At 38.7% G+C, this 11,263-nt stretch overlaps 1 protein-coding gene across 12 annotated transcripts in view; it reads left to right on the top strand.

The window, feature by feature from the left end:
- Positions 1-11,263, top strand: part of myo3a (myosin IIIA) — a 58,239-nt gene that overhangs the window by 12,139 nt on the left and 34,837 nt on the right. For all 12 annotated transcript variants that reach the window (XM_034861559.1, XM_034861561.1, XM_034861557.1 and 9 more), the window contains exons 4-7: positions 1,609-1,713; positions 1,890-1,989; positions 7,578-7,654; positions 9,468-9,613. In XM_034861559.1, coding sequence (XP_034717450.1) covers positions 1,609-1,713; positions 1,890-1,989; positions 7,578-7,654; positions 9,468-9,613 — 428 coding nt within the window. The remainder of the gene's footprint in view (positions 1-1,608; positions 1,714-1,889; positions 1,990-7,577; positions 7,655-9,467; positions 9,614-11,263) is intronic.

Here is an 11,263-nt window from a genome sequence, read left to right as displayed (position 1 = left end):
AAGATGTTTTAGTAGTTTCTGACAGTTCAAAAAATCAATAGAATTATCAGTAATGACAGTAATCTGTAGTTGCATTGGGTTCAATGTAAGTTGTAGGTGGAAGAAGCAAGTTATAGCTTCCTGTGGTTAGCTCAATTAGTTGCAGTAAGTAGCTTAGAAATACTTTGGCAAAAATATGCAAAGATAATAAGCCCTTGTGGGTGGAAGCATAATGAAATGACAAAATCAGTCCCTATTTGGAGATTTGGATTTTAATGTCTGTGTTATAATGCTACTATTATACAAGTCAGCACTTCTTTTCTTAGGATTTCAATGGGAAGATATTCATATAATAAAAATACATTTAGTAAAATATCATTTTTCATCTATGGCCATTATGCAGTGTTTTTGTCAAAATATACTAGCTAACATTTCCCCCACCAAGTATTGCATCCTAAGCCACATGTTGTGCTGTGGTGTACAATACCCTGTCATTTTGAATGTGAATTGAAAAATTGTTTAGGTATGTTAATGCTGTGGTGTTCAAGTTATTTATTGGTACCCTTTTTCCTGATAAATGCTGCATTACCTCTTTAGTACTATCGCTGCAGGGGACTGATTCTTATCCTTAATAACCACACACCACTACATGTCTATTGCCTGATTAAGTTTTCAGTGTACAAGTGCTGGAAATTAGTGTAATTATACAAGAACAAGTGTTTAATACATGAAAAGATTAAAGGATGGAAATTTCCTGTCTAACACTAAATGTTTTTTTCAGTTAGGGCTAAAGATGTGGGTTGAAATGCAAACCCAAGTTGTAATAAATGGAAAAAGGGGCATTTTGTAGTTAATGCATCTGCAGATGACATCTTTTAAAACACAGAGGTCTGTGTTTACAAACAGTGATCATGTGCAGAAACTACCATGTCTGTTCACTCGCAGCCCCCAGCACTGTGAGAGACATCTTCAAGCTTTTTATTTTCCATACACCTCTGGCATCTCCCAAAGAAAGGCCCCAATTAAGGGTTATTATTGTTGCCAAGGCAACCTACTGGGTAATTTTCCGTAATTTTCAAAGAGCTATTGAGGGTTGAGTCAAAGTACCCCAAAGAAAACACATATAAACACATGAAATCAAACTTGTATTCGAATGAGAAGTAGAAAGTATCCATGCTGATTTGAATCTTGGTACGCTCTGTTTCCAGGTTGAAATGCTGTTCTATAAATGGTGTGTACAAATTCTGAAATAAATGTTGCCATTGTCTAAAACATAAGAGGATATTCTTCATTTGAAGCTGATTTAATGCAAGCTTAATATTTACTCTTGCTTAGTCATCACAGCGTAGATTAAAGCCTGCACACAAAATGTACATTCTCCTGGCGGGCGCGATTCTCCCCTCTTGCTAAGCTGCCTCAGAAAGATAAGCTGCTAAAGACTGACAGAATTACTTTCAGCATCTCTTTTCTCACTGTGCAATCTTCTAATCAAAACAGTTTCCTCCTTTGCTGTTTCTCCTTTTGAAATTCTATATCTTTTTTCAGATGCCCCAGATTTCAGCATACTGTATAGGCCAACTTGACTTTATTGACATTATTCCCTTTTCTTTGTGGGTTTCTCTATTGTAGCTCTGTAATGGTGGCTCTGTGACAGATCTGGCTAAAGGCATGCTGAAGAGAGGAGACAGAATGGATGAAGCCATTATTGCCTACATCTTGCATGAGGCCCTCATGGTAAGTCTGGCCTTTTGAATGTGCACAAGGGGAGACAATTATCTGCTGTAGAGCTCGGTAGAACAACCTCCCACTGAATACATCGCTTCAATGAAAAGAGCTTAAACGGGATCATTTTGAAAGCAGGTGCTTGTCAGGAAAAGCTGTCAACCTCTTTCTTCATTTTTTTTTCACAGGGCCTCCAGCACCTGCACGTCAACAAAACCATCCACCGCGACGTTAAAGGCAATAACATCCTGCTGACGACACATGCAGGGGTCAAACTCGTGGATTTTGGTACGCAATATGTTTCTAACACCATGTCCTTTTTGTACTATCCACCTCTAATCAGTCGAAATCATGTTATGGCTCTAACAGAAGGAGGTCAAATCCATTACCTTCAGCCGCTTGCCAAATAAATGTTGCCACTTATTAGTTTCCTTGAGAGGTTGGAATCCGTTTACACAACCCGACAAGGTGGCAGACAATTATACTTTTCCATCACTACCCATTTTTTTGCATACTCCGGCAGACTGCAGCAAACATTGTTGCTATTCACTCTATGTTTTGCACTGATGTGCTCTTGGGTTTTCTTAACCAAATGAGGCACTCAGAGCAGCACAACCAAAGCTCTTGGACTGAAGGCGCACGATAGGCAAAGTGATTCTGACTATTTCCAGGGGATGACTCACCCCTGTTTTCTTCAGGGTCGGAAAATCCAGCTGCCTGTTTTCATTACAAATAAAGTCCCCTCTCAACATGTGTGTAGGTTTGCATTTAGTCTGTTAATTGTGGGCTTTTCTTAAAAGCCTTTTTCTAACCATGAAGCACAAAGTGCACACATCTCTTATATTATGAGGAGGAGGGGGGGGTATTAATGGATTTACTCAAATCTGATGTGACTGTGAAGTAGCTCAAGTGGAACAGGGCCACCGTTCTTCTTCCTCCTCACAAGGCTGTCAGAGATTCTCAACACCTGTTTATTGCAACCCTTTGGAAGCTTCGAGGTCTTTAGGAATTAAAAAAGTTAGAGATGTAATCCCAACTCTGCTTTCCAAAACATCTTAAAAAAATGTTTAGTAATGTCTACATCCGGTGATATGAGCTCCGTCCTGGTTTCTGCTATTCTCTATTCTTGTGATATCTTTGGTGTTTTAATGGTCCACACAGCAGACATTTGATTAATGGGCCTTTGCACAATTCAAATGTCTTGGATAACTTTGGTTTACAGGCTAGCACATGGTCCTTATAGTAGCTCTAAAGATGGAACTGACTATGACAAATAAGATATACATCCCAGCAGAAAAAAAATCTTAACACTTAAAACTAAACCTCAATCCTGACCCTCCTGACACTAACTAAAGCCTGGTTCCTTATGCATTTAATGTCTAATTTCAGTTTAACGTTTTTGCCTACATTCCCCCACTTTATTTGAAATGTTAGTTACGTAGGGTCCCGAGCTTAAAATGGCTGTCAAGTGTGTGATGAGACTTCTACTCAAAGAAACAATAAAGATAATTTGATAGGATAATTGTATAAGATATTTTTATTATATATATATAGAATTGACCAGAGTTTAGAACGGCAATGCAAAGAAAGCGGAAGGTGAGGGACTTCCGGCCGGACATGAAGGACATCCGGCAAGAGTTAGTACTGTATAACTAATAACTGCTTTCATTCAAAATGCTCCCAACTGAATGGCGGATCAAACTGTTGTCCACAAGGTCATCATTTCTTGAACCATGTCTGCTGGTGATTCAGCTGAGATTATTTACATTATTTTTGCTGCTCTATACAGAGTATCAGCTGTGACAACGCGGACAAATGCTAAATTGAACCATAAATTTAGTTACGCAATTGGTACAGTCTTAGTACGTTCATTTTTAAACTTTTTAAAGCAGAACATCTCATGGTCAGTGAAAATTATATTTAATTTTTTTTCTAGCCAGCATGTAAATAATGATCATAATGACTCCTAAGAATTAAATAAGAGAGAGAGAGAGAAAGAGAGAGAAAGAGAGAGAGAGAGAGATCATCAACATCAGCAGAAAAGAAACTTACTGGCGTTTTACAACCCAAAAGTGAAGGGAGGGTTAGGGTTAGGAGAACTGGATCACAGGATGGATCTGCACACCAGCCCAGTGTCTCCATCTACACCCACCTGAGCTGTCCAAAGTGTCCTTGAGAAGGACATTAACGCTGGTAATGCAATACAAGTCCCTCTTAGGAAGAGTGGCGGTTATATATTTTCTGGTAAATGTCAAAACCACCAGGTCTAGCATCAGTCTTCATTACGGTTAGATAATATTGGAAAATTAAGATATTGTCCCAGATATTTATTTAGCGATCATGCAAAAGATGTCAAATGTTTCAAAGTATGAAATGTTAACAATTTATAAAAGTTTTTAATATACCGTAGTTTCTGAGCAAATACAGTTTATTGCTTGTTTTAGGTCAAGTTGGTTTAAAGTTACCCGCATGATTGTGCGCAAACACATCATACAAATCTGAATAATTGAATACATTATGTAACATATGATCACTGAGCCACTGAAAAGCTAACACGGCAGTGATGCGGAGAAAACAAAGCTTAACCCACACAATGCTGCATTCAATGTGTGGGTTAAGCCCCGTTTTTTAGTTTGTCAGAAAATGCAAATATCAGGCATTTTTAAACGGTATTCAGGAATTCACAAAAATCAGTTTATTACATTATCATTAGAATATGTTTTCATCTATTCTACCTACTGCTTGATAATAGTAGTTTCGTTACAAATAAAATCAAATGGTTGTTAAAAGGAATCAGTAGTGTTGTAGAATAAGTACAAACTTTCATTGTCATTACATTTTTGAGTACATCATGAAATGCGTTAGGGTCTCACAGAAGACTATTTATTTAAAGGTATTGCAATTGAGGCATAACAACCATCTAACCATTGTTGCTGTGACAGAGAAATTTAGTATAGTTTATTTTGCTTTAGAACATCTTATCAAGTATTTAGTGTTTCTCTGGCTAAACCTGTAATGAATCTCTTAGAGAGGAAGCTTGCAGTATCTATGGATATGTACGTGAGAAGAAGTGTATTACATAAAAAACACCTTTGTTCACCATGTTGTTTAGTGAGAAGCTCCCGAAACCCTGATAGGAAAGTAATTACATTTAGAGTTGTCACATTATCACCAATAAGTAATTGCTGCATTCATTCTGACAACCTAAGAGTAATTGCTGTAAAGCATTTGGACCATCAACCACAACCAACTTTCGACTTCAGTGATACACATACACTACCATCCGCTCTAATCTCTCTGGTGGCTTTGCAAAACAAATGCATGTCGGGATGGAGAGTAAAATAAGAAGACAGGAAATAGTGGGGTAGGTAATCAAATATGAACTTAATACCATAATAAATAAAGTGTGGATTTCAAGGAGTTGAGGTACGAACTGAAGGTGAGAGAGCAGCTTTAGCATCACAATTTGCCATTAATATGAAAAACTTGAACCCTGGTGAGAGCTATGCTGTACCTTTTTGTACCCTGTAAAACCATGAAAGAGAAAATTTTGGTCTTAGTCACACGACAAGTGAAAGGTGTCCTGGTTTACACAGATAACTTTTTTTAGCCAAATGAATGGCTGAAATATCTAAACAAATATTGGATGGAATGCCATGAAATTTGGTTCAGACATTCATGATCCCCAGAGGATCATAATGACTTCCGAAATCACTTAATGTATCCTCTAACGCCACCACAGGGTTGACATTTTTGTTTTTAGAGATAAGTTCTGACAACATATTGGATGGATTTTACATGTAATTTGGTATGGTTTCAATTATGTTTTGTACCACCTTTTGGTAGGAAATTGGAATATCAAGCAGTCTTGGCCAATTAAAGGAATTTGCAGCATATAGTGGAATCTCTCTCAGGCCTTGCACAAAGCAGACACAAAAATGACTGTGACATCTTTTGTTACAGCTGGTTTGCAAGCCTTTAACAGCACTGGCAGTTGAACAATCAGATAGTGGTGATGACGCCATCAGAAGGAAAAAAAAAAAAAAAATGGGTGCAGCAGTTTAGAAAACTGCAGAAAATATTAAGCCGACTCGTGCTATACGCAGGCACTGCGTCACGCTGACACTGCGTCACGCAGGCACTGCGTCATGCTGGGATTAATGGTTTTTCATGTGGAGGGGTGCACGCTACACTAAGCAGCTGAAGAGATAAAGCCCCCACAGTGACTCATCACCAGCAGAGAAACAAAATAGCAAAGAGATGGATCCCAAAAAAGCAGCGCAAGAATGGGAGGCGCTGTTCGTTCATGAGTCTCTCATGAATATTCTAATTGACAGCATTATCTCTGTGATGATTATTAAGTGTGGTCCACCAGGCCCATAGTCCGGGCTAATGTAGTGGAAAGAGAGGGGCTGTGAGAGCTTTAGTAGGGGCTCTTTGTGTTTCTGTATCCTCACAAATTCATATATATTATGCATATTGTAGGAAGGTGTGTGTGTGTGTGTGTTTGATTGGAGTATGGGTTTGTTCTCACTGATTTGGGTAAGTGTTTCTGTTTAGTTGTCTGTTTGGTGACATCATGCGAGTACTCCTGTGTTTGTGCTGCCTTGTGCATAAAGAAAGGTCCCCACCTGTACATGTTTCTAATCCCTTTCAATTTTCTTTTTGCCACAGAATCACTTTCCCCTGCATTGCTCATCTCCACCTCTTGCTTTGACCCACCAGCAGCAACAGTGCAGCAGTGCATTACTGTACTGTACCGACAGTAATGAAGTGAAAAACCGGGTGCATAGAATGAGCTTTTACTAGAAACAGTTGCTGATGCTGTTAGAAAATACATTTATGCTGTGTAAACCGTGCACATGTCTGCAAACGTGTCATGTTTTGAACAGACGTGGGTATTTTGGTGGTATATTTTCAGAAATTACCTGTTTGTGTTCCCAAAGCTGTGATGCTGCAAGTCTGACTGCTAAAACACATTCTACAGAATATGAAAAAGGTTAGATTTTGCAGAAACTGTGTGCTCCAGGTAAAATAATTCACTACATGCTGTGCAGGACAAAGACATTGTTCTGCAACAGCACGTCTTGCATCAGAAGATCACCTTTGTATTTGTTGGAAGCTGCCATTGTCTCGAAGCTCTGCTATTGTCCTGGTTGCTGCTTCAGCTGAGCCAGCCCTGGGATACATTACAGTGTGGCGTAACACTGATTTGTCTGGACTGGACTGAAGTCGCAATTGTGGGTCAGCATATTCCTTGTCAGGCTTTGTACCGCAAGATGAACACACACACATAAAGACACACACGTCCTCTCGGTTTCTCTGCAGTTTCATTTGTGCTGAATGTATTTATGTCTGTATGTATGTGTGTATGTTATATTGACAGATAAAAGCTAACATGCTCGTAAATCGCTTGGATTCATATAGCTTGTTCTGAGAGATGGTGAAATGTTGTCCTCAGCTGCCAACACCTGTTTACAGCTGAATTGTATTTAAATGCTGCTCTTGAAATGCCCAGCAGAATCACCTGCAGTCACGCAAGAATTTGTAATTCAAAGCAATCAATCATTTGACGGAACAAAAACATCGCAGCTTGATGACTCCGTGTGTGTTTTTTTTTCTCTCCTTGTGACTCCACTCGACTATAGTGACAGCTCTATCAGTGAGAAAGCTCTGAGATCCATTCAATCCCATTTTAGTTTAGCAGCACCCAGCTGTTTACTGTTTACTGTTTCCTTCTTCACAGATCTTCACTTTTAACAGCCAGTCTGATGTCTGGGAGGATACAGAAAACACCCATCAAGGAAATTTCTAAGATTGTGCACATTCTGAGATCAAGGCTACAGTGTCTAAGCTGTGTATTCTCTTCCGTCCAGGTGTTTCAGCCCAGCTGACAAATACCCGTCTGAGGAGGAACACCTCTGTGGGAACTCCCTTCTGGATGGCTCCGGAGGTACAGTAAAACTGGCCTATAAACACTCCCGTAGCCTTGTCTCTTTCCACTATATTAGCCTGGAGCAGATTCCAGTGGGCCATAGTTAATAATCATCAAAGAGATAATAACACTGTCAAGTACAATGTGCATTTAAAAAAAAAAAAATGGAATGGACGGCCTCCATCATTGGCTCCTGTCTAATCTTAGCTCAGTGCACTAGCAGTTCATATGCCTTTTAAGGTTACATCCTAAAATGATCCCCTCACTTTCCCTCACTTCTTATGGTAGGCTAATGTAGCTTTTTCCTCATACAGGTGGCACACAAATTAAAAAGGCCACATTCTCAGACAAAGCTGTTTTAGAATCAACAAAAAACATCTCCTGACGTCTTAACTTTGCAGTGAAATGATTAAATGTTAAGAAAGTTCAGCAACAACTTGAAACGGTAAAAATTTATAGCATGCTGAGAGCTAACTTGAAGAGCAGAGGCATGTTTGTGGTTATCAAACAGACAGCCTTTATTTATATTTCATTGAACTGAACTAACAACACTTCAGGAAAATCTCAACATGTACTAGTGGCATACCATAACCACTCGTCTGCCCACTTTAACCTCAACCATTACATGAATCACCTTTGTAGGGATTAGATAGGTAAATTTATACTTGCTTAAATCCATTCAATGCTTAAATAATATTTGCATGCTGTGCAAATTGTGCATTAGAATAAACATGACGTGTTCGGTCAGTACTCAGGGATTTTATTCTCATTTGTGTAAAATGTACGTCAAGGTAGCTCAGATGGACTCTAGACTAGAAAGTCTTTGGTTGAAAAGTTTATCGATGTCAGGAGTGTGATTTGTATACACGGTTCTACAATATTATTATTACAAGAACAACGATTTTTGCTGACTTTTCTGAGTTTTTTTCTGGATAATATACAGTATAGCATTTACACAGACACGGTCTTACCTACTTTTTCAAGATGATATTATGTAACTTTGAGTTATGGGGTAAGTTGTTTTGCATCTACACAATGTTATATGTTTTCAGGTGAGCTTTATTGTTATTGACTTTATTGATTGATGATTTAGGCTGTTTTTAGAGTATATATTTGGCTTTTTGGGGGATATTTTTGGCCAAATAACATCATGAGGAATGAGTTGACATTGATTTATTTTTTTGTTCCTATGCTTGTAATGTAAATGTATGACAGAATAGTTTGTGTGTGTGTGTGCGCACGCTGTGCATGCACACTAGTGTTTTAGGATGTCTTAGTCATCTGGTAAGGATTTGTTTGTGTACATGATTGCATGTGCATTGGGGATTGTGAATACAAATTATATTGATTTCAGACCATTGACAATAATGGTGAATGTGTGTTTGTGTGTATGCCTTTGTGTGTGGTACACATGTCTCCCGCTCAGAGATGATTCATAATGTTCTATGTTGCCCTAAGGACATTGATGATAGACTGCGAGTGTGCATCCTTTTGTGTGTGCACACTATATTGCCCACAGCAGATGATAATGAGACTTTGGCTGAGCTCTCTTACTATCTATTTTTGGTTCCTTAGATATATAAACACAAATATTGGCTCCCTAATAGGAAAGTAGGCACACAGTTTTCAACTTTACTCAAGAAGTATGTACTATATGACAGGATCATCTGATACTCTGCATTTAGGCATAAAGGCAGTAGAGGTTTCCTTAATACTGCTTAGTCTATTTGGAATACTATAAGATGATTGATATATGTAGCTGTTTCTGTAATTTTGTAACAATTTATTGTTCGTTACATTACTTTGTCCTTTGCCCTTCTGTCTGCTGTAGGTAATAGCATGTGAGCAGCAGCTGGACTCAACCTACGATGCTCGTTGTGATGTCTGGTCACTCGGCATCACCGCCATAGAGCTGGGAGATGGAGACCCACCCCTCTCCGAACTTCATCCAATGAGAGCCCTTTTCAAAATACCCAGGTGAACCTCCATCACACCTACACAACAATCTATCATCACTATCAGGGGACTGTGACTTTGACCCTGCCACCGTCAGTGTAAACATATTTTACTGTTCTGAATCAAAACTCTAAACCCTGGTGCTGATTATATTCTAGCTTTAAGGTGCTAACCAGTTAGCCCCTGTGCTGCCCTGGAAGTGTTTATGTAAAATAAAAGCCCATACTGTAGTTGTTCATGTTCTGCCTTCATAAAACTTTTGAACGTAGAACTTTCATAGAAAGTAGATGCCTTTGACTTGACTTATGTTTTACTGAATGCCCTTCCCTGAATGCCCATGCCCATGTTGCCAATGTTGGCAACATGATTGTTTGCCTACACATAACTGTGTGTTTGGAGACAACCCTATATATATTTATTACTTGCAGCCTGTGTTTCTCCCTTATGTTGATATAAATGATTAATAATGGTGTCAAAGGAAAGAAACAACAGTGTCTTTATTCTTTATCTATCTATCTTTATCTTAATGTTTCTCACTGTGATGCCCATGAATGTGATGACTTCCTAATCACATTTTATGAACTGAGAAGGAACTGAAGCAAGTCGATATAATACAGTAAGCTGGTACCAACTGGCCACAGTAGATCAAGCAAGCATAGTTTGAATATATAATTTACAGTAGTCTTTTAGCAGGCAGTACATGTATTCTATAGTTGCAAAATATATGTTTCATACGACAAGAAGTTCATGAACTTGTCGTTATCCTTCAAATACAATAAAACATTGATTGATTGAACTTTTTGCACTTACATACTATTTGTGATTCTTGCTGTTCCGAGTTTGTACCCTCATGGTTGAATGCACTTATTGGAAGTCGCTTTGGATAATTTGGATCCTTTACTTTAGCAAAAATAGTAATACCACAGTTCCAGTCTTCAACTTGATATACTGCTGGGTAGCTTAAATTATAACAGTATATCACAATTTATTAGTTGATTTACATCTTGTGCTAACAATCTGAATCTGCAAAGTAACATAAGTAACTAAAGCTGTAACATAAATGTGATGGCCTAAGAAAAATATTTGCCTTCAAAATGTAGTGGGGTAGAATTATAAAGTAGAATAAAATGGAAATACTCAAGTAACTTAGTATAGTATTTGAGTAATTGTACTTAGTTACATTCCATCACTGCTGTTTTTTAAAGGCCTGGAAAAAAAGCCAATGGTTTTACACAACCTACTTACACAACCACAAGTAGTTTTTGTAGTCACTGCACTGGTGCGGACTGTCACTATGTAAAGACGGGGTATTGCTGCAACACTGCAGTACAGAAAAGCTATCTCCCGCTCCCCAACACAGGGACTTGCTTCTCTATACAGACTCGCCAGACAAAGTACTGTCTTTTCATTTCAAATGTATTTTTTCTGCTCGCAACCCACCCCCCCCCGGCACTGATCCCATTTATCCTGTGGGTGGAGGCTGAGAGCACAGCCATCCTTTTCTCATCGGTGTGTTCTGTGGGCTGAAGGTGAAAAGTAATTGTTCATCGTCTCCTGATTCCAGTGTGAGAGCTGCATAAGCACTTACCGTCACTGTCATCTGAACGGCACAGCACTTTGTCCATCAGTGCTCTGAAACACTTTGCGCCTATACACACACACACCCCCACA

Source organism: Etheostoma cragini, chromosome 22 (assembly GCF_013103735.1).
Source record: "Etheostoma cragini isolate CJK2018 chromosome 22, CSU_Ecrag_1.0, whole genome shotgun sequence".
NCBI classification, from domain to species: Eukaryota; Metazoa; Chordata; class Actinopteri; order Perciformes; family Percidae; genus Etheostoma; species Etheostoma cragini.
This window is presented reverse-complemented; position numbering and strand designations above follow the sequence as displayed.